The sequence below is a fragment of the Gouania willdenowi genome, chromosome 2 (assembly GCF_900634775.1).
Source record: "Gouania willdenowi chromosome 2, fGouWil2.1, whole genome shotgun sequence".
Taxonomy (NCBI): domain Eukaryota; kingdom Metazoa; phylum Chordata; class Actinopteri; order Blenniiformes; family Gobiesocidae; genus Gouania; species Gouania willdenowi.
In genome coordinates, this window is record NC_041045.1 from 13,553,489 (window position 1) to 13,577,935 (window position 24,447).

A 24,447-nucleotide genomic window follows, 5' to 3' on the forward strand; every position below is an offset into this window, starting at 1 on the left:
TATTTCATGATATGAGACAAAAAATGACTCTTATTGACTGCTAGTATTAATGTATCTAACTACTCACATTAAGATTAATACAGATTAACTCATTTAACACCTATACCTCAGACTTAAACACTAGATTTTAAATTGTGTTTAAAAAAATAAATCTAGTTACTGCAGATTTATTTTCATACTCGACTCCTTCTCCATTGAATCAAAAACCACCGGAACACAAACAACACATGAAGGTAACAATGAATTGTTTTATGTGCAGCTTGAAACAAACAGCCTTGTAAAGTACATTTAAATAAATTTAACAGAATACAAATATCAAGGCGGGTGTGTTTCCCTGTGACTGTTGCTCCAACTTTAAAATGGCTGACTCATGTTAGATGGATTATTTTATGTGATTACCATCGACTCTGAGACTTGGCCTCCTGCTGTGCTCGCCAAGTCTCAAGTATCTCTTCGTCTTCAGCCTCAGCGGCCGCACGAGCTCTAATCCTCTGCCTAGTTTGAGCGATAAAGGTGTCAACATCATCCTCCTCTTCATCAGCTACCTTTTCAGGTGGAAATCGGCGTTGTTCTTCATTATTTGCATATCTCAATTGAAACTCTCTTGTATCGCTCAAACTTTGTGAGAAGCATTTGCGGGAATAATCTGTATGTTCCACTTCTTGCAGTCTCGATCTGCATGGAGAAGAAATACTGTGCGTCTGGTCGCCAGGCTCATCCTCGGCTGAATACGAAGCCCTGGCATTTGGGAAGTCAAATTCCGAAGCTGAGGCATCAAGGTCATCGTAAGGATCCTCACATGTCCCAGATTCACCAACGGAGGCAGGTTTTCTCTGAGGAGGTCGGACACTCTTCAGCCAGTCATCGACACTGGTGTTCTTGTCCTTCTCTAGAGCCAGGTTGAGGTTCAGACATCCTGAGAGGCCATACGTTCTCTCTGGTTTCTCCTTCTTTTTAGCTTCTTCCAGAAATTCCTCCTTCCCCTTCTTCTGCTCCTCCTCCTCGTCTTCTTTCGGCTTCTTCTTCTTGTACAAAGTGCTGCGCTTGTTGTCCTCCAGGATCTTCTTCCTTTCGTAGATATCCATCTTGTCCTTCATCTCGGATTTGATCTCCTTGTCTAAGGCATCTAGCTTGTCCAAGTTTACCTGGTCCTGGAACAGGCTAAAGAGCGGCACGCTGGTGGTAGTGATCTTGGTTTTCTTGGTTGAACCAAGGTTGGATACTCCTGAGAAGCTCCTGGATCCACCAGAGAGGATCGATGATGTCCCGCCTCGTCTCTGAGTGGTTGAGAAGGAAGCACCGCTCAGCGCGGATGCTTTGTCATCTTCTGCAGCTTGTCCACAGAATCCACCAAAGCTGAGCTCAGAAGCAGCTCGTGACGATGGAGGAAGACTCATCTCGCTCTGCTTCTGTTTGATTGTTTCTGAGACAACGTTGGCAATCCAGTTTTGGATGCTGGCCAGGTTGACCATTGGCTCACCTCCTGGTCCCTGCACCGTGGGAACTGGGAGGATAGGCGGAACTATAGGGCAAGCAGATTGTGATGACCTAATGCTGCGAGGTTGGGAAACCGATGATATGACGGATGATCTACCAGAGAGCACTGACATGTTGTCGTCATTGGCAACACTTGGTGGTCCAGTGACACCAGCTCCTGCCCAGAAGGCGGACAGAGGTATTGTACCACAGCTGACACTGCTCTCTGTGTCCCAGCCACACATGGACTGACTTTCCTCAAGAGTTTTCTTTGAGCGCTCAAGGACTTCCTCCCGCCTTTGCCTCCTTTTGATCGTGGCAGAGTCCTCGCCGCGGCTCAACTCTAAAATCTCATCTGTGTTCTCCTCACCAAAACGCTTCTGCTGCCTCAGTTTCCATGCCTGATAGGCCGTCAGGTTGACATCCTGGAGAGACCGCGTCTTGGTGTCTTCCTCACCACCTCTCTTATCTCCATCACCAATTGAGCTTTTGTCTCCATCTTCACAATTTTTCTTGTTCCAGCCAAACTGGATCCTCTTCACCCGCCATCGCTCCAATGGCGTCATCTTGCTTTTGTTCTTGTGACAGAAGTTGTACATGCTGCTCGTATCAGACAGAATGCTTTCTACTTCGTCATCTATCTTCTTTTCTCTTTTGAGTTCCGTTTCCATGTTCTTGTCATTGTTTTTCTTGCGATAACGAGCTGCAGCTTCTTCTTCGATTTCTCTCAGCCGCTGTTTCCAAAGATCAGCGTAGCTGGAGTAGCTGTCTATGGATGCTGCATCTGAAGCTGTACGCCTGAGTCGATACTTTACTTGCTCTTTTACTGCCTGAACTTGCTCGCTGGTGACACTCTCGCTGTCTCCGTCTTTATTAATCTTCATCAAATGAGAGTGAGCATCCTCTTCGTCACAGTTTAGCTGCGCCTGCCACCAATCCTCATCCTGGTATTTCTCATTTCTCCTCTGCCACTCATGGATCATGTTGTCCAGATCGTCACTGCTGTCTTCCCCACCTTCCCCTTCTGGTAAGACGGACTTGCCTTGAAGCCCAAACTGTTCCTGGTTGTGCGTTCCATTCTTTGCACTCATTAGCACTGCAGCGATAGCTGAGGACGGCACACTGCTCAAAACGCTTTCTTTATCTTCCTCTTCCTCCATCAAAATGGACTGGGCTTTTACCTCCATCATGCTTTGCTCATCTTCTCTGTCTGTGTCGTCGTCATCATCATAATTTCCTCCTTCGCCAAAGATGCGAGCACGTGCATGAGCATCAATCACGGAGCACTGGCTGAGTGTTTCGTCATCGTCATCGCGCTCTTCCATCAAGTTCTCGTTGAGCTCGCGCAGCTGCTTCAAAAAGCCTTCGTTGGGGTTGATGGGGCGTTTTTTCCTTATAGAAGTCAACGCTTCCATGATGGACAAGTGCTGGAAGATCATCAAATAGGACGCCACCAGCACAGCCGAGCGGCTAACGCCCATCATGGAGACCACCAGGACTTTTCCTGTAAGCAAAAGAAAAGGCAATTAATATCTAAATCTTAAAGATGAAACCCTGGATTATTCTTTGAGGATTCCAGCAGACTTTGTTGCCAAATTATTCCTCAAACAGCAATGGTCTTTTTGGGCTACAAATGTTTTTCCTAGAAGCAACGATAAAGCACGGCCTAGATTGGCAGTTTGGGATAAAACTGTGAAACTAAATGCTGCTCATTTACCATGAATATAGTGATGTGACATTTCCATGAGCCCCAAAAGCAAAATAAGCTGAATTTCCCTTAAACTTCCCAACTATTCAACTATTCCTCTTAACCAGAGAGGGGCAGCTTTTATTGCAGTGGGGTCACAAAACTGTGATTGTATCTGATCTGCGGTCACATGATACTTTTTTGTGTTTCTGCATGATTTTTTTTTTTTGTCATTCTGTGTATCTGCGTTTTTAGAGTAATTTTGTTTATCCTTGTTGATGTTTTACCCATTTTTGTGTCATTTTCATTTTTCTATCGTTTCGAGTGTTTTTTTTCTTCTTAGTTTTTGTATTCAAGTCGTTTTGCGCATTCCTTTGGAATATTTTTATGCTTTTAGGCGGGGGTGGGGGGGATGACTGAGTGTCGCTTGTGGCCCCCGGGCCACCAGCTGCCCATTTCTGCTCTAAACAATTTACACAATAATAATGCAAGGTGTAAACTATATTCTTTAGGCTTTTCTGCATGGCCTGTGGTTGTGTTTTTAGAAATAATGTTAATAACAGCTACAGGTTTGTTGAATGTTGGCTGATGAACACACAGTAGGAGATTTAAACTTCACTTTTGTACAGAACATGTTATTTACCGGTAATCAAAAAATAGGACACATTCCTCATGAGATTAACTGCAGCAAATTAGTAGCTTGTTGTTTCACATTGTCTATAAATGATCTGACAGGCATTTTAGATAGACAGTGTTGGGAAGGACAATTTCAAAAAGTAATCCATTGCAGATTTTAGATTACATGCCAGAAAATTTTATTTGTAACATAATCGGGTTACTTGGATTACTTCCAAGTTGAATTTGATTTTTTTAAGTGTAGGAATGCAGCCATTAAGGGAATAAACATTTCACAGTAATCACAACACTCATATTAATCATCTGTTTTAAATGTAATGTGTGAAGTCAATAGGCTATTCAACATTGACAATATACACAGGACTTGGTATATAAAGAAAATATAAGACAGTAGTCTAGCACTAACTGAACACAGTAAGCTATCTGTAACTAATTGCAAATTAGATCAAAATTAGAAACGTTGCTAACCGACTGTTTTCCTTGTCGACTACACCAATGTTTCTAAAACGTGTTAGGCTCAAGTATCCCCTTTCTCTTATTTCTGAATCCAAGTACTGCAACAGTTTGCTCAGAAAACTATTTTAAAAACAAGTATAGAGCATAATGATATGGATATAATAATGGAATGAATGAGTGATGACACACTTTTCAAAGAATCTAATTTTATAAATAAGTGGAAATAAACAATATTTAGTGCAGTGGTTCCCAACATTTTTTGGATCGTGACCTCATTTTGATATCAACAATTTCTGGCGACCCTAAAAAACATTTTCTTTCTAGAATTAGTTTTTTGTTTGAGCTCAAAAATATTTATACCTTTTTTTTTTTACTGCATTTTAGTTGAACAAGATTTACAAGTATAGAAATACAGTTGGTTAATAATGTGTCATTTTCATTTCAAAATAAATACATAAATTGAAGTTTCAGACGACCCCACGGGGGGGTCCTGACCACAAGTTTGAAAAACACAGATGTAGTGGCTCCTGAATAGATTTATTTCTATTGTTTCTATAATTTCCAGTCATCTTACGCCTGGGGTGGGACCAAGAGTGATACCTCTCTCTCTCTTTCTCAAGTACCCCCTGTAGTGCCATCACGTACCCCTAGGGGTACATGTACCCCCATTTGAGAAACACTGCCCTAATTTACCACTTCTTACACTCCTGAAAACTTTTATTTTCCAGTGCAATACCTCTTTTCATACCAGCGCAATAACTTCTAACTCATATCTGTGCAATACATAACTTTATATTAAATTCCAATCAGTTTGAATTTGGTTTTTATCGTGTGCTTTTTTTATATACTGCTCAAAATGTCATTATACTTGTGTAATGAAAAAAAAGCTTTTTCTATTCTTATTTCTATTTGTAGTGAGCAGCTGAACTCTGCTGAATAACTTTTTTAAAGCTCACATATATTTGGACAATAAACAGACCAACAGGCAGAAGAACAAATAATAAAGATTTTAAAAATATGTGCATTTCTACACCGTGCATTGCCATATAGACAATAGATAGACCCCGTAAAACAGAGAAGTAATGCCGTGTAATCCATTGATTTCAATAATTTACCTATATTCCAATTACCAACAAGTTAAATTGTAGCTGTAATGGATTAGTTATTGTTAGAATTTGATTACGTAACAACGGTATATAGTTTCCTATACACACACACACACACACAGACATACACACTGTGCTGCCCCCATAGTTAAATGCACAAAATCACAGAAAAATACATCAAAGCTCAACAAAAATATACAAAATTACTCCAAAAACACACTAGAAGACTACATTATTTACTCAAACTGGTGGTAAATACCAAGATTATTTTACGTTCTATACAAAATTAAAATTCTAATGAATATGTTAAAAAATACAAGAAACGAACTAGATACGAATCTTCCAGCGTAGTGTTTCCAACATATTTGTCCTCGAAACACAAACATCACCTCTAAAAAACAAGATGTGACCCAAATCAAGTACAATTAGGCAAGACCTGTGTTAGCAAGGCGAATACGCATTTGGCAATTTGAAAAAAGTGGCAAAAATGACATCCTGTATCTAGATTTGTTGACAAGTTTGTTTCTTTTTACTAATTAAATTGAAAGTAGTAACGCAGGAAAAACAGAAGGTTGACCTTGAACTTAAATATGACCTCGAGCAAAGGTCAAGATCACCCATTGAAAGGAAATGTTGTTCAATGGTACCAGTCTGAGCACTGTATCTCAATTTGTGGCCAAGTTAAAGGGAAAAAAAGTGTTTTTTTGTTTTTTGTTGTGACGTCATGAACTTTGACCCCTACCGATCTTTTTACTTGTAGGTCGTACAGCTTCGGACCATGGAAATAAAATACTCCACTTGAGATAAGCTTTTCATAAATGTAAGCATCAAACTTGTATGATAAATATTCGTTGAAATATGGAAAATTTTGGAATTTGACACTTGCCGCAACCTTGACCTTGACATTGACATTTTGGCTCCAAAAAAGGTCGACTGCACATCCTTGACATTGCCCCTATGAGATGATATATGTGTCATTAGTGCTGCATTAATAGCCTAGGAGGAGTTCTAGGACAAAAGAGTTACGGAAGAAAGACCATAATAAGAACTCCTACGAGAATAATGTATTTGGAAATTTTCAATTGCCAAAAGCAATTATCAGTTTCAACAGTTTACATGAAAATATGATGCTGTTAAATATAATACATGCATCATATTAGCAGAAATGGTTCCAGCTTTGTTCAGCGTGGTAATGGAAGAAGAGAATTTGGTAACACGAGAGATGATGTTGCACAGTAGATACGAGCAAGTGGCAGCTCAGGGGCCATATGAGGCCCTCGGTCTAATTTTGTGCAGTCCCCCAAAGTAAATTGACACAATGATTCCAAAGACACACATAAATGACTAAAAAGGGCAAAATGACTGCAAAAGTGCACAAAAAAATGAATAAATCACAAAATGATTACAAAAACACACAAAACTATGACTAAAATAAACAAAATGGCAGCAGAAATACAATCATTACAGAAATCAAGTATGCACAGGAAGCTTTCTTAAACAATAAGGCAATAAAACAATATTTGATTGTGGGAATTCGTATTACTATAGATTTAATTCAAAATGTCAAAACCTGTCCTTAAATAGAAAAAGGTAAATCTAAGACACCAGTCTTTTAAATCAAATAATCAAGCAATCCATGAGTTTTTAATTATGATAATTGTATCTAATAAATATTTAGCAAGCAATTTAATAAGATATGCTTTGTAAGCCTGCCCTAGAAAATGAATAATGCAGCAAACGTTGAAGACTGACAAAATGGGACATTCCAAGAATCCTTCACACAAAATAATTTGAAAATAATAACTTAAGGAACTTTCTAAGAAAGCCTGGTCTATTTGAACTTAATGTCCTCCTTTCTAAGAGCTCATTTTTTTCAGACGATACAAGATAAAAAACACTTCAACATGCTTGTGGAAACATGCTTTTGGCAGATACAGTATAAGAGGTTGGGGCCACAAAATAAAAGCATAGTTAAAAACGTATCTATCATGTTGAGGAATAATATATAATTCAAAAATAAATAATAATCTGTAAGCACACAAGAAAACATCGTATTCATCGTATAGTGAGTTAAAAGCAAGGCCGAGTAGTAGCGTGTGATGCAATGACGTAATCAAACAACGTGCAGTGATTTTGAGTCGGAAAAGTGTGTGAGAGTTGCTGCAGAACCAGAGCAAATATAAATGAAAACTTTGTTGTGCTTTTTTTGAAAAGTAGAGGCTACTGAAATATTAAAAAAATGTCAGAATATTCAATAACTATTTACTTTCTTTAAAGAAAATAGTGAAAAACTTAACAACCGCATTCAATATTCGGTATTCGGTTTATATTTTAGTCGGCTTCGGCCACAAATTTTCATTTCGGTGCATCCCTAGTAATAATATTTTCAATATATTCTCTGTGTCTACATTTCCACAAAAATGGTTCTGTAGGGTTTTGAACCCTGGCACTCTGGTTCTCCATCAACTCTTTGAGCCCTGTTGTCTACCTACCCTTATCAGAAATGATAAGTTATCAGATAGGACAGAACGTACAGCGTTTCCAAACATTGATACTTTCATCGAGGTAAAACATTCTTTCTCTGACCTTTGTGCGTCAGCAGAGCCTCGTCCAGGAATTCTGCGGTTGGTCGGAAATGTGTGGAAATATTGGCGTCAGGGAAGTCGTCCAGCTCGATGCCCATGTACTGGATGTTCATGCCGGCGTAGAAGGACTGGCTGGTGTAGACTCCTGTGCCGTGAGCCGTGTTCAGGATGTGCGTGATGCCCATTCGTTTCAAACGGGCTTTGTTGACCGCCACCGATCTGGAATGACAAAGCACAGCAGTAACATATGCTCAAATGCTATCAGGGAAATTCTGATGTTTTGTGCGCCCAATGCAGTGCAGCAGCCCCCAGTCGTGGGCGCTGGACCCACCCACCCAACAGCCAGCAGCAGGCGGCTAGCGGGCGCCACCCCCTGTTATTTCTCAATTCTCTGCCTGCATTCCTTCCTTCTTGCTTATTCTGCAGCGACGGTGTTGTTTTTGGTCTGAATCATAGATTGTAAATCTTCATATTTTTAAATAATTATTCCTCAATTGTGACGTAAGTTGCTCTGCACGATTTATCAGTGTTTGTGACTGGTCGGACACTGCAATCTCTGCCCCTTTCTTGTGAATGCACATGCAGCCATGCTGAAATCACCTGTCTTAAGTGAATGTGTTGATAACCTGCTTCGTAGTACAGCTGCTCTGTGACGCGAATGTTTGGTTAGGTGAAACTCGCTAATGGAGAGATAACCCAGCGCCCCCCAAGTACCCCAAAAATGCATTACGAGATAGGAATTGCCAAAACATTTTATTGATTATAAAATCATCAAAATTGACACCCGGGGACACCCGGGGAACAAAAACTGGCCCTATTTGCTGACAATATATTGATAAGCATAACACAACCTACACAAACACTCCCAAAGCTGTTGGAAGAACTTAGCTCAATTTCAAATTATAAAACTATTAATAACAAAACTCAAATATTAAAAAGTAATTATGCTCCTTCATCAACAATTACGACTGTGTAGAATTGGAAAGTATTTGGGTGTCTTCTTACCTAAAGACATCTAGAAACTATATGACATCAATTCCGGCCCATTAAATTCAAGAATAAGGTGTGACATACATGGATGGAATGTTATTCCCATGTTAAGTTTAAGCTCCTAAATAGAGTCAATCAGGATGAATATTCTTCCACGGATGTTGAACCTCTTTCAGTGTTTATCAGTTCTAATACCATCAAAGCAGTTTATAGAGTGGGAAAGATTAATAGTGAGGTATTTGTGGCAGGGAAAAAGTGCCAGAATTGAATTTAAGACGCTGCAGTTAAGAAAAGAAAAAGGGTGGAATGGGTCTCCCCTGATTACCAGAAAACTACCATGCAGCCCAACTTAGAGCGTTAGTGTGTCTGTGTTCACCAACATACACTTCAACGTAGAACGATATAGACGGCACTATGATCAAAAGGATCCCCATAACTGCATTATTGTGTGACACCAAACTACAGTCAGAACAGGAAATCCCACAAGGCTCAATAACAGGTAGTTTTCTATAATCCTGGCAAGAAATAGTTAAAATGTGTTAAAGAAGCATCCAAAATGATGATGTAGATTGCCTATGACTCAGATGGTAGATTCAAGACATGGATCCCTAATGCTTCACACTGGATGCGTCACAAAATGTTCGTACGTCCAGATTACATAGAAAGTCAATGGATAGATGCGTCCCAGATGCAAAATCTTTCTTGTACGGCGGTGTGTTGGCCGTGCGAGCGCGCTCTTGATTTTACGCATATCTGCAAGAGTTGAAAATATTGAACTCCTGCGGCTGTTTTGCATGACAAAAGCCATTCAGAGTCTTTGTTGATGATGACGTCAGGCCGTCAACACGAACACCGGCCTGTTCACCCATTCAACCATGGAGTAGAAGCTGTGTGTGACCACCTGGAGCTGTATGACACGGCCTTTATAACCGGCACTGGACTAGGAAGGATATGGCATGGAGGAGAATCAGCGAGGAGGTGGTAGTAGCAGGTAAAAGTTTTCTCTGTAGTTTTCATCTTTGAAAGTTGGCACTAAGCTAGGATAGCATTAGCCGCTAATCACACCGCCTTTTTTCACTGGTGATTTATGTTTATGAGAGGAGAAAAAGGAGCACAGCTCCTCACTTCAGAAGGCAGTGAAACTCACCGGGTTGGATGTGTCGCTGGTGGGCGGGGCTTAGCACGTATGATGCGAATTGAGGACATTTTTTGATCCTGCGGACCCTGTGGTGCGTTTTGTAAGGCAGATGCGTCCGCTGCCACAGAAGACGCATTCGGTGTTTAGCTACATATTATTCATTTGTCCACAAGGGGGCGTTTTATAGCTTTGAAACCCTAAAACAGGACCATGGTCTGGAGAGACAGGATTTTTTTAGGTACCTGCAAGTGAGGAACTACTTAGACAAAAACCTCAAAGAAGGATTAGGGACATGTGAGTCAGGATTCATGGAAGTATTTCAAAGCCTAGATCAGGTAACTAGATCAACTCCAAATTATATAACGCCATACAATTATCTAAACAGTAGAATACAGAATACATCAAAAATAAATGGGAAAAGGAAATAGGGGTACCAATCACTCAAGACAGCTGGGAGAAAATATGCCAACTACAATGGATCACAACTGGGTCACACACATGGAGGGAGTTCTGCTGGAAAAACATTTCAAGAAAGAAAAATCACACCCTTGAACGCGGATGCTCCAACAAGCATTACGTTGAAGGTAACAGGGATGTTTGTTGGAGGCTCTGTAGGTCATATATTTTGGGACTGCTATGTAATGAGACTTTTTTGGACTGAGATCCACAAACGCATCACCAATGTGTCTAATGTGAACATTCCATTTGAATGCGTGAACATGTATTAGGGATGTTTGTTTGATACATGGAGCATGAGGGATAAAAAGCAGCTGGTGGTACCAGGAAATGGTTAAAAATATAAAAATGAACACATTTATCCTACACATGTCCCATAGAATTAAACCAGAGAAATTGCACACGCTATTTTACTTTGCACCCGCAAATATACCCCTTTATAACACTACAGAGTATAGAGTATGTACACCTCTTTGTACAGCCAACCTTCAAACACATACTCATTTGACCATAACTGACCACTCTACTTAAGCCGCCACTATATGAATACATACTTCCGACGGGCACTGTACTAGTATGTTAAAAAAAAAAAAAACGGAAGGGCAGTATGGACAGAATCGCCTTAATTTAACTATAACCATCCTTTCATATATTTTGGAGTGAACATTGTTGTGAATAACGTTTGTGATGAAAATGTGTTTTTTGCACAATGTTGTTCTCAAAACATCGGAAAAAGCTGTATAAATACCATTTCAGGGTCAGAACTGTGTGGACTCACTTTTCAGCGATGAAGACGTTGGGCCACACCTCATCGACAGGATTGCCAGGAGCCTCCAGGCGCTCCTGCACCATGGCCCTCTGTATGTCCAGCACGCATGGGGTGTTGTAGGGACTCCGGTCGTCCATCAAGTCTCTGACTCGGTTATAGAGGTCCTCCACCATCAGCTGCTCGGCTGACTCCAGCATGGATTCAGGAACAGACTCAGTACGAGGGCCTCGGGGCGGCAGCTCTAAAGGAAAGAGTAAAACAAAAGAAAGGGATGGGATTTTCACTTTGACATTACATGATATCCTATAGGAAAGGTATAAATAGGCGGCCTCCGGTCTGCACACATGTCACCGTGCATGAAGTTTGTCTGATTGTACGCTGGTGAAATACCACTACTCTTATCGGCACTGTCATTTCCCCATTACTCTAAAATGTTTGTGCACCAGGATCTGATGCACATAATTTCATGCTACGTTATTTTTATAAATCACTAAGTTTACATGGAAATATTTCAGACTCCAGCTTGTGAGACCACAACAAATTAGAAATGAGGCTCCTGGAAAATACTACGCCTTAATATATGAAAATAGATTTAAAAATATAATACACACTCTGGCTGGACTGGGACTTTCTTCACATATGCGGGAGGCAGGACACTGGCAGCGTCTGTCGATGTGCTTTGCCCTGTGCACAGATCAGCTTTTAAAGAGTAACTAAACCTCAAAATCACTTTTGTCTGCTGAATACAAATGCATTTGGGTATGAAGAGTGCTGTTGATCCTGGTCCAACTCTCTAAATCTTAGTCAAAGTATTTCAATGTATCATAAGTAGTTGTAAAATGTCAAAGTGACTGCCCTCTATGGGTTGAAGCCCTGCTATTACAATTGTTTTTTACTATAGACACCTATAGTCTATAGTAAAAACGAGTGACGTGGCTGGAGACTAAAACAGGAAACCCTGCTGGCTAAAGCATAGATATATATAAACACTAGATGACGCAAGCGGGATTCGCCAACGTAGCTCAACGGCAGCCGTCTTACCTCAGACAATTGATGTTCTGACCCGCTCTACGGTAGCTGTTGGACTATAGAGGGATTTACACACGGTTTGCCTTATTACAAACCTTACTATACATATGTATGACATAGGATGCTTGTGCATGTTGAAAATGCCCCTTGCCGTATGAAAATTGGTTGAAAATTGAGCAAGTTAGGGTTATTAAAAAAAAGTACATGCACCATTGACATTAATGTAATGAGTGGGGCCAGCTGTCTGAGGTAAGATGGCTGCCACGTTGCTGCTACGCTCCCCATTGTCTAACAGCGCGGGTAAGTCATCTAGTGTGTATATATATCTATGGTGGTTTTGCCTCCAGCCTAAGCCCCGCCCAACAAAATACGTCACAATGTTTATAAACAATCAAAGGGTCTATTGGCTGAGAACAAGATCGTGTGACATTATGGGACCATTTTGAGTCAAGCACTGCTAGCTCCGCCCCTTTTATAAAAACTAGTATCTGTGGGCTCTACAATCCGTGGTGAGTAGGTTGGATTGAGAGAAGAGTGAAAAAGGAGGTATATTGAGTAATGAGTAGCTAGTTAGCATAGCATAAATTGTTCATTGTAGATTTTATAGTAAAGACTGGGTGTGTCTTAACTGCTCCAGGAGCCCCGCCCATAGTCAAGGCATTTTTTGAATTTCCCTCTAGTGGCAGGACAGGAGAAAGCAGAAGTTTAGTTACTCTTTAATCACACGTGTCACCAGATGTGTGTTGGATGCTGCCCTGCTGCAGTCAATGACAGTCCTCCATGTTCTCTATTCTATAAGCCCGCCCTCAGGAGCCATATACCCCACCGTGATTGGTGGGTTCATTTAGCTCCAGCTCGCGGATCAAAGGGACCTTCACATAAAACCTGTAGGCCCCCACGACACTTTTATATCAAGGTGGGGCCCACAAAATATCGTCCTCCATGGCGCAATTGGCCCACGGGCCTGGTTTAGACAGACAGACGGAAAGGATGGACGGACAGACAAACGGCAGTGAAAATCTGATTGAAACAAGTTTTTATGGCTCCGCTGTGTTAAAAGTTTCCCGTCTCTGGATTACAGCATTCCTAATTGTACATACTGTAATGTTTTAAAAAGCAGTTTTAGCTCCAACATTGTTGAATTTAACATCAGCTCATTTACTATACAGCACAGATGCTGGTAATAGTTAAGAGGCTATTAGTCTGAGATGAAACGCTCCATGAATGCGGCTGCACTCATCCACCTCTCTCAACATGAAACATTCATCCATCATTAGGCTGTAGACATAATGTCAGAGCAAAAGTCTAACTCAGGAGCTGCCGGGAGATTGCTGCTCAGAGCTAATGTCCCTTACCATCATAGAGAAGCCTCTGTGTCTGTCTGATCAGTGACGAGCTGATGGAATGGAAGTGGGAGTCATTACATCTCATGCTGGGTCTAATTGACTAGAGAAGAAGCTGTAGGTAGAATAAGTTTGTCTCTGATGAGACACGGTGGCCTGATCTACTCCCTGCTAGCTCCTCAATGATGATACGAACACCCAGGGCCTGTACTACAAAGCTGGATTTCCTCTTATCGCGTTAAATTCCACCCAGGCCACAGCAGGTGGCAGTTCCCGTGAGGCTCGTGACAGCTTTCAGTCTAGGGAGGCAGAGGAATGTTTTTATTTATTTATCTTTTAAATATTACTACATTATAATATGGGATATTTACGGGATAATAATAAGGGACAATGGTGGGAAAAAGGATTAAAATATTGGAGTTTCCCGGCAAAAACGGCATACTTCACAGGTATGCATCGGAATCCGTGTATCATTCGTTCATTTGTTTTTCATTATGTAACAAAAACATGAAAAACAAAAAAAAACACATTATTTGATATTTGAAAACACCTTGTTTTTCAAATTCAGCTCTTTTGCTTTGGTACAGAAAATGAAAAACGGAAAACAAACACCTTTATTCGTTTTTCTATTACCGATTGGCCAAAGTACGTTACCCGGAAGTGAAGCGTTACACATTCCGTGATATCTTTAGCTCTGCAACACTTAGGAGTCTCTAAATCCTCTGAAATGTCCGTGAGGAAGTTCTGTGCCCGACACCAGCTAAAGCGAAAAGGACACGTTTCTGATGCACAGTTGGAAGCAGCGATCTTGTCATGCCGAACTGCCGTTAGCATAGCCGTTAGCGTCGGATGAGAGTACACTTCTGGGTCACGTACTTTGGCAAATCGGTAATGGAGAGTCGGAATGGAGTGTTTTCCTTTTTTTTTAATTTTGGTTTTGGAAACAAATATCAAATGATGAGTGTTTTTTTCATTTTTCATGTTTTTGTTACATAATGAAAAAGGAATGATACACGGATTCATCTGAGCTACGGTCACACGAGGTAAAGCACCTTAGTAACTTATGCTGAATGGTTAATCTGGTATAAAGCACCACCTCCTGTCCAATCAGGTCTCTTGGAAAACGACCTGGCCAAGAATGGGTGGGTCATTCTCTGTACACATCGCTGCACAGACCTGATAGCTGACAGGAGAGAAATAATATTTATTGATGGATGCAATCCTTTCATTTGTCCAATGACATCCTATAGCAGAGGTCACCAAATAGCGGACCTCAGGGGGCGGTATGCAGACCCGGACCCAGACTCACAATTATTGATTCAATTTTAATGTATGTCTTCTATAGCCGGAGATAGGCACCGGCAGACCCCCGCGACCTTGAAATAGGATAAAGCAGGTCTGAAAATGGATGGATGGATGAATGGATATAACGCTTCTATATTTAGGCTGCGCAGTTATTACAGTCTTTATGGTAGTGTCCTACAAACTGTGAATCTATCCCTGAACTCTGATTTGACTTACTCTGAGTATCTGATTCCTGGACGGCTGATCTGCATTAGTTCAATCAACCCCAAGTATGTTTACCTTGAGTTGCACGTGTGCACAAGCACTATAAAAACCCATCATCAATGAACCCCCGATAGACCGAGTTACCATGACAACAGAAAAAAAGCTCCACTTTCTAACTAAGCAAAGAGAAACGTTGAGGGAGAAAATTGCTACTCAAGTCAACACATACTGTAAGTTTGCACATACTATTGCATTAAATTAACATTTAACTGCATTTAAGATCGTAGTATATGGTTATGAATATAAAGAGGAATATGATTTTAGGTGTAACACAACATGGGAGAAACACTCGGAAGGAGCTAAAAATTTAATAGAAAAACATTATTAAAAAAAGTAATTATGGCATTATTTGCTTTGATTGATTAAATCTTTTATTGACTTAAACCAATAAACAAAGTAAACATTAATTCAGGGGCTACTTTAAGTCACAATTTAAACCCCTGACAATATGTTGTTTCATCAAGTCATCTCACTTAATAACCCATGTTTACACATATAGCCATTGAAGTCATTTAAAATGTGACCACGTGTACACAAACATGAGTGTGTGCCTACAACACATACAAGTATATGTTTTTTTTTAAAGATAAAACGTATGGAAAAATTGTTATTTTTAAAACTATATAAACTCTCAACGACCGCCCACCCCTCACCCATTTGCTGTGATGTGGGTGGCACGTCTGCGGTGTGAAAGGTGTGTGTGATCGAGATGAATTCTACCTTTTTTTTTTTTTTTTAAATAAAAAAAAGTTTGCTCTTTTCGCGGATCCGCCAGGACAGGAGCCACCGGCCGCGCCCCCACACACACCCACCCAGCATGACCCAGGGGAGGCCCCAGCGCGGGCGAGGCCCCACAACTCACCCTTCCCTCCTTCGCCCCCAAGAGTAGCCACCCCCAGTGCCAAAAAAACAAGTGCAAATACTCAATTAAAGCCAGATCAGCTTTAATTTTTACATTTTTAAAAACTTTTAAAAAGGGATCTGCCTCAAAATCTGCCCAAAAATTGATTTGGCGATATATCGCAATATTACGTTGCGTGATTCTCGGATTGATTCATATGCCAATAAAACATATTTTATTCATGTTCTTATGAAGGTGTAGAAATTAACAGATTAGTTGTTTCTTAAGTCATATATTTTTTAACAATCGTAATAATCGCCTCATACTTTAATATTGGGATATATTGTATCGTACAAAATGACTAAAAACACACAAAATCAGATTTAATCCAATTATTGTGGCCCTATATAGAGAATAAAACCTGCATATGGCAAACATATTGCACTACAAATAATGTTAACCTTTGGTAGCATATGAAGAAAAGATAAATAAAAAAAACAAAAAAAACAAAGCTTCTCCTCACGCTCATTGATGATCTTCTTAGCAGCGATGGCTGAGGAAAGGTGGATTGGCTCCATGAAGATGCTAGCAGCGTCAGATCCAGAAATGGCTGAGAACCTGGACTCGGACATGATGGAGGAACTGGAAAAGCAAACACATCATAAATACACACGAGTTCATACATGTGCAACTGATCCAGGTGTGTCCTCAAAATTTAAATGCACAAAATGACACACGATGATAGAAAAATACACAAAATGACACCAAAAACACGAATACACGCCAGACATACAACAAAACTACGCATTCGCCATGTCTTCTTTTGATAATGTCTGAAAGAAACTTCCAGTCATCAAGGCAAAAGTGTAGAAAACAACTCCCAAAACACAAAAAAACCCCAGAAAAATACACAACATGATTTCATAAACACGTAAAAATGAGAACAAAAGCAATTGGAGAGAAAAATGCAAAAAATTAATAATAATAAAACAATAATACACACAAAACAACAATAAAATTACAAAAAAAAACTATGTGAAAAATGAGAAAATGAACAAAATAAAATCAAAACCACAGAATATCACATGAACAATGAATTACTCTAAACATACAAACTGACAAGAACACAAAAAACAGGGTTGGGGTCAATTACATATTTCAGTTGCAATTATGTCATCAATTATCCATGTTCAATTACAACTCAATTACAATTACAGTGACCAGCATTTTTTCCAATTACAATGAAATTACAATTATTTTTCATCTTCAGAAAGTCAGTTATGATTACATTCTAATAAGTTCATTTACAATTAATCACAATTACTGAGCCTTTAATAAATAACCTAATAAAAGTCAGCCTTCCTCTTGTGTTAGCTTTCTGTTAGCATCTATATTGCTAACAGGTCCTAAATCAGCTGTAAAATACACTAAAAACAAATATCGATCATCTGATTTATTTCCTATCTATTGGTTACCTTGTTAGGCTTCCTAATCAATGAAAATATAGCTTTTAATATTTTATCATTTTCAATTTTAATAAAATGTTAAACTGTGGGAAAGCTTGATTTGAAAAATATTTTAATATTTATTGACTCTATATGTGTATAACTGGACATAGAACTGTAACATTGTTCCACAGTTTTGCGTTAAATTATAATTGACAATTTTTACTGAATTTTCATGGCAATTACAATTACAAAGTCAATTATCTGAACTCAATTATAATTTAGATGTTTACGACAGTAACAGATATTTTTAATTACAATTACAGTTATGACATAATTGTAATAAATGATCAATTACACAATTATAATTCTATTTGACCACAACCCTGACAAAGGGCCTGTAGTATTATTTTCTGATAATAAATGAAAGAGGTTTACTGTACAGCAGCTTTTACCAACATTTACCACGAGTTTCTGGTGCATGTACGCTGAGGAGGTTTTTTCCTAGTTTTACACTGTCATCCACAATAGGGAAGTCAGTTTAGAACCTGCCTTTTCCCCTCTACTCTCCTCCTGTTCTCCTCCCACTTTTCATCTAAATACGGGGCACTGCCCTTGTGGCGACCCACAGTTCTCCTGCCCTTGTCCTCCCATGTTATATGTGATTGTCTTTTCATGTTTCGCGTACAAGATGAAACTGAAATGTAATGTGCAACGACAGCTGATTCTGGGCCCCGAATGATTACAAAAAACAACACGAAATGACAACAATACACAAAGTGACTCCAAAAACCCAGAAAAATAACAAAATGGTTCTTTAAACACATAAAATGACAACAAAATAACAAGAAAAAAATGCAAAAACAAAACTACTCTACAAATACTAAAATTAAATCAAATCAAATACAACCACAAAAAATACACAAAATGACTAGAAACAGAAACATATGAACACATAAAATGAATTTAAAAACACACAAAGCAACGCTCAAGACGGGATCTTGGGTTATTTGTGTAATTTCCCTGATGGAAGTAGCTGAAAAAGGAAAGATAGGTTAAAAACACTTCCAATGTTTTATTTCCATCTCTGAATACATCTGACATTTAGCAATATGCAAAACATGCAGCATGTTATTAAATTAAAAAATCATCTGATGTCTTTTATGTTGCTATTTTCATTATTTGTATTTTTTATATAAATTAAATCAATAAATACAAATATTTTATCTTCTTTGTTAAAGTTATGTAATTTTTTTTATACCGAATGTCTCTTTTTTAATATTTTTTTATATGATTTTTTTTTTCCTTATAACCGTCTGAACCTGGAATAAGTGATGACAAGACCTGAGGCTTCTGCAGAGCTGAAGTTATCTTGCGCTGCCAGAGACGTCTGGACGGTCGACATTGTGTGAAATCTCATGGCACATTAGTAGATTATTTGAGTGATTGTCATGTTGCCATGGTATTTCCCATTGACCTTTATATCCTAAAAACCACACCTTCGCTTGTCCGTCATATACTGTTTTGTCGTCTGCTGGTGCGTGGCAATGATGTCACAGACAGTTAACTGAGTAGAGAAAAGTCTCTATCATTAAAAGTGCTTTAATAAACACATCCACGTAAAATTTGCCGTACTTAAAGCTAATGCGTTACCTCCTTGTATTGATACAATACCTTTTAGAAAGATGTTAGATTGATATGTGTTATCCACAAGGCTAACGTGCCGAGCCCAGATTGAAGTATTTGCCGGCAGATCCCTCTCAAGCGGTCCTCGCATAACACCAAAGTTCATGTGCATTAGTGTCTTTATTTGGCTTAGAGACGCAAAATAAAAGTTTCTGCTGGGTGTCTCTCTTGTTGTTATAGCAACCCTTGGCTTTACACTCACTTTGCCATTGTTCAGGAACTGCAGACCAATAGAGCACTGTTGCCTGGCAACAGCTAACAGGAATCAATGAATGCACATCATATCCTGACCAAAATGGCGGCTCGACATAGTTTAAGCCCCAAGGTATGAAATCGTTCTAAAAAGTCCTTTTACTGTGCACATATTTATTGGTCATACAATAAACACAGTTTTTTTTATATACATTTCCACTACAGGTACCCTATAAAATAAGTGTATTTCTTTTGCCTTCGATTGGCCATTCCATGTCACAATACTGTATTGGTATCTCCGCTTCCCATTACCTCTAAAGATTATATAACTTCATGACATTATCCCTCATTACAGCCACATAAAAATAAAAACCAAGCTAAAAATACCTTCAAAATCAATAACCTAGTACAGGGACATGTATACTACTAATACCAATAACTCAAAAAGAACATCCGTCCGGTTAGAGCAGTGCCTCCTTCGCCTCCATCTCCACAGTGCCTTCAAAATAAAGTTACATTCTCTCTCTTATTCACAATACCCAGTCAGTTGCTATCTGTGCTTTAAATGCTTTTCCAAAAGAAGACCTAAACCTTTTTTTGGGTCGTATATCTCAGATTGACGGGTGTGCTCATGTGTGTTTTACTTAATTTAAAAGGCTTAAAAGGCCAATAATGAAGATTAATGAAGCTGAAATTAATAAAATACTGTCTGTAATGCTGTGTAGCGTAGAAACTGCACCAGTATCGCCCGCGGTGGTTGATTGTCATCTGGCCATGGCTCGATCTCACACTAGCCATTCATTGCATTTCCTGTTTCTTTTCCTTCTTTCAGTTCGATCAGCTTTTTTTTTTTTTTTTTACATCTCTTGTTTTTTTCTGATCATCGACGGCTCCATAATTGCTCCACTCTCTGTTTTAGCACCTTGTTTTCGTTAATCATGCTAGCGTTGCCATCCTCCACATCAGAAATGCGACTTCCTACCACTTCGAGCCGAGTTTACCAACCACTTAGTGGCCCTCGTTTATCAACCAAGTGTGAAAATGTGTGAAAAGGATGAAGTGGAAAGAGCGAACAGAAGCACATTTGTTAGAAAGAAGGACAAAAGTGGAGGTGAGGAGAGTTGAGGGTTGGTGTTGGTTGATGCCACCTTTACCTCGGGGACGGACAGCGCAGGTAGTGCGACTGCACTCCACGGATGTTCTTCTCCTCCTCGTGTCCATCAGGGACTTCCTGCTCCTCATGATTGCCGCTCTCATTGGATGACGCCATGTCAAATATAATGATGATCACTGTCAAATCAAAACAAATAGTGTCCCACTTTAGGATTCAAGCCACACATTGATAAACAATAATGTATACGCAGTAAACGTCTAATTGTAGAGGTACTGTTAATAAAAAGGTACATTAAAAGAAAAAAAAAAACAATTTAATCAGGCACGGAAAATACAAAATGACTTTAAAAGCACTCAAAAAGCTCAAGAAAAAAACCCAAAATGACTCCAAAAACACACAAAAACTTTCAAATTACAAAAAATAAAGCATTAAAGCACATTAAAAGACAAAACAAATACACAAAATGACACCAAAAGTCATGAGAAGTACATAAAATGACTCCAAGGACCTATACTATAAAGCTGGATTAATATATACAGGATACCTATCCGTTAGAGGGCTCCATAGCAGCTGTACTATGAAGCTAGTTATCAACACGTTAACTTAAGCCAGGGGCTTCCAACCTGCTCACATAAAAAGGGGTGGAGATTGCTGCATCTGACCAATCGCAAACATGGAGGAAACCAGGAGAGCATACCATGGACGAACAGACAATTAGTCTTTAAAAAAAAAATCTATATATGGAGAATTACAATTCATAATCCTGGCAATTACAATTAAAATTACAATGATTATTTTCCCTCCGACAATCAATTACATTTACATTCTCAATTACTAAAGTTGGATTACAATTCATCACAATTACTGAGCCTTTAATAAATAATTCATAAAATGTAACCTTCCTTTTGTGTTAGCTTTCTGTTAGCATCTCTGATGATAACGAGTCAGTTTTGACCCATGTCTTAAAATCAGCTGTAAAATATTATCTATCATCTAATTTGTTTTTCATCTCTTGGCTACATTTGTTTGGCTTCCTTATCCATGGATATATTGGTTTTAATATTAATATATAATTGGTGTGGGCATCTTAGCCTTTCATGTGTCTGTATGAAAAATATATTTTTAAATGGTAAAATGATCCTGAAGAGAACTGACAGGAAAAGTTGATATGAAAAATATTTTAATAATTGCATGTGTAAGCCATAGACCTATAACATGGTTCCCCTGGTTTGTGTTGAATTAAATTGCAAATGACAGTTTTGTATAGAATTACAAAGCCAATTATCTGAACTTAATTACATTTCAATTACAGTTACAACAGAAACAGATTTTTTTCATTACTATTACAATTATAGTTACATCGTAATTGTAATTAATCATCAATTACACAATTACATTTATAATTGACCCCAACCCTGTCAACAGCATGAAAATCTATATCTATATAGACATCTATAGGATGTCATTGGGTAAATGAAAGGATTGTATCTATCCATTCTCCCTCTCCTGTCACCTGTAAGATCTGAAAATGACCTACCCAAAATACATTTTCCAAGAGAACTGATTGGTCGGAGCCAGTGGTTTTATTCGCTCAGATCTTACTCAGGACAGGACCTACTCATGACCAGGTTAGTCACCAAGCATAAGTTACCATAGTGGTAAGAAATTTACCAGAGTCAGTACAAATTAAGAGGAAATCCAGCTTCGTAGTACAGGCCCAAAACGAAGGCAAAATGACAACAAAAAAGCAATAAGTGACAAAGAAACTGAAAACAATGACATCAATGCACAATATCTCCAAACGCGCACAAAAAAAAATACAAAATAAATAAATACGCACTCAAAATGACAACAAAATTTACAAAACTTCAATCCACTGATAAAACTGATAATCAAAGTGTTTCCATTATTTTGTTGTGACTCAGCAATGTGTGTGTGTGTGACCTGAGGCCTTGCAGCCAGTCTATTTTTATGGCGATGACAGCTGCCTACAGGCCTGAGCGCAGCTCACAGTCTCACAGTGGAGCTGAAGCTTCAGCCAGTCTATAGACATGTGAAAACCAACAAAACCAGAACCTCCACCTTGTAGGTACCACCTCCTACCTGGTCCTACCAGTGTGTGTGTGTGTGTGTGTCTTTCTTTCTTACCTCACGGTGAAGGGAGCTCCTCTGAGCGCGACCATCAAACACTGATACCGTCCCCTAAAGTTAGACTGTGTCCTCAGCAAGAGGCCTCAGGAGGTGCTGACACCCGACACCACACAATCACAACATGTGTGTCATGGACCCAAAATTGGGTCGCCCATCCATTTTAGGGTGCAGAGGGATGGTTGGTGTGATGTCACTTCTGAGTCATGTCGTTGACAGCTCGGGGAACACAAACCCTCAGAATATTGATACATTGTTTGCTGCTAATTTTCGATCATGAAAGGTCAACAGTAAAGTCCTGTAGCTTTGAGCGTCTCGCAGCAGACGACTTTTGAAAGATGACGCTTTCAAAAGCTGCGCCATGAGCTGAGAGGAAACCTCACTTCCGGTTGACATCCTGACCAATAGAACTCACACTGACGGATCCTAGAGCGGTTAAAACGCACTAGGATTCGTTTGCTCGGATAGTCCACCTCGATTGGGCGGTGTGAACACACAAACAAAGTCTAGAGTGGATCAAACAGGCAAATTCTAAATCTAGGTCTCGGAGCGTTTCCAATCAAAGGCTAGAGTGAGTAGGAACGCCATGAACACAGATAGAAAACGCTACTGTATCTCTGACAACAGTGTTCAGAGAGTTAAATCGGCGAAAATGTGTGTTTTTAGTTTTCAAGCGAGAGAAGGCTTTCAGAGAGTAATGCAAATATGGAGAGATGACTTTAACTCGACCGTGTCTGTAGTATTTTAATGTGACTGTGGAGGGCATGAGGAGCTGAAGAAGGGAACCGTACCTGTTTATTTCGCATTGGAATGGATACAAGCTACGTGTGCCCAGATCGAGTGTGTGGGAACGGCTTCTGTGGATTGAGAGTCCTGGCCCAGAGCTACACTTATACTCACAGATGGAGATTGAAAAGGCTTCGGATCAGATTACGCGGCGGTTATGCAGAGGAGACGTTACGGAGTACTTTCGCATCCAGTGGAAATCTGGCGTCTGTCGCTGTTGTGCATAAATATGGCTCCGGCAGTCATTACATCTGACACGGAATTCGTCACAACACCTATCTACTCCGATACTTATAGACAGGTGCTGTCTAAAGTACTGTCCCAACAAAATGAGAGCTTCAAAAGCAACCAAACTCATTTCCAGCGGAAGACTTTTAAAACTTTAATATGAACTAGAATTATATCCTTCAGTAATTATCAGTCTGCCTTCAACCTACAACCTGAGCATAGACAGCTTTATTTACTGCATTAACAGCAGACTGACTACTTCCTCATCACTCAAATTTGGGCCGTATCAAAAAGTTGGAATGGATCCTCCGAGCGGAATGTCTATCCGTAACTCAGGCTCAGATTCACTCACGTCTGAGCATGAAAGGTTACCATTTTCAAATAGAAGTTCTCCAGGAACCAAACTTTTGCGTGCTTCCGACACGTCGCTTGTCCACTAAGAGTTCTCCTGCTGACGTCACTAGATTTCAGCAAAACCCCCCCGCGAAAAAAGTGAAAATTACGACGTATAATTAAAGCTTACGAACAAACCGAGCATCATTTATCAGTTGTATTACTAGATATCAGCATAATTCTTCTCATATGATGGGGTTAAAACACAAGATGCCAAAAATTGAAATAAATTGAAAGTAATGATCACAAATGCCAGATGCCTTATAAGTTAAGCCAGGATAACCAAGAGATTTATTTAAAAAAGATTTAAATGGGATATAATGTTAATAGATATTTACATGTAAAGACATTATAACCAGGGGGCTAATTTCGCT

General features: G+C 39.4%; 1 protein-coding gene across 1 annotated transcript; it reads right to left on the reverse strand.

Annotated features, from left to right (window-relative positions):
* Positions 1 to 228: 228 nt before the first annotated feature.
* Positions 229 to 22,781, reverse strand: dusp27 (dual specificity phosphatase 27). The gene is made up of 6 exons (XM_028468075.1): positions 22,667 to 22,781; positions 20,559 to 20,694; positions 16,605 to 16,723; positions 11,309 to 11,540; positions 7,948 to 8,165; positions 229 to 2,980 (listed from the first exon to the last, which is right to left on the reverse strand). The coding sequence occupies exons 2-6, from the start codon at positions 20,672 to 20,674 to the stop codon at positions 396 to 398; spliced, it is 3,270 nt and encodes a 1,089-aa protein (XP_028323876.1). The 5' UTR covers positions 20,675 to 20,694; positions 22,667 to 22,781; the 3' UTR covers positions 229 to 395.
* Between the last annotated feature and the right edge of the window lie 1,666 nt (positions 22,782 to 24,447).

Bases quoted from the DNA above. Each gene is read 5' to 3' on its own strand.
- dusp27 (XM_028468075.1), bottom strand. From the start codon at position 20,674: ATGGCGTCATCCAATGAGAGCGGCAATCATGAGGAGCAGGAAGTCCCT. The intron at 8,166-11,308 runs GTGAGTCCACAC...TTGTCATTCCAG, and splicing joins AACGTCTTCATCGCTGAAAA to ATCGGTGGCGGTCAACAAAG. The intron at 2,981-7,947 runs GTCAGAGAAAGA...TTTTGCTTACAG, and splicing joins GGCTCTGCTGACGCACAAAG to GAAAAGTCCTGGTGGTCTCC.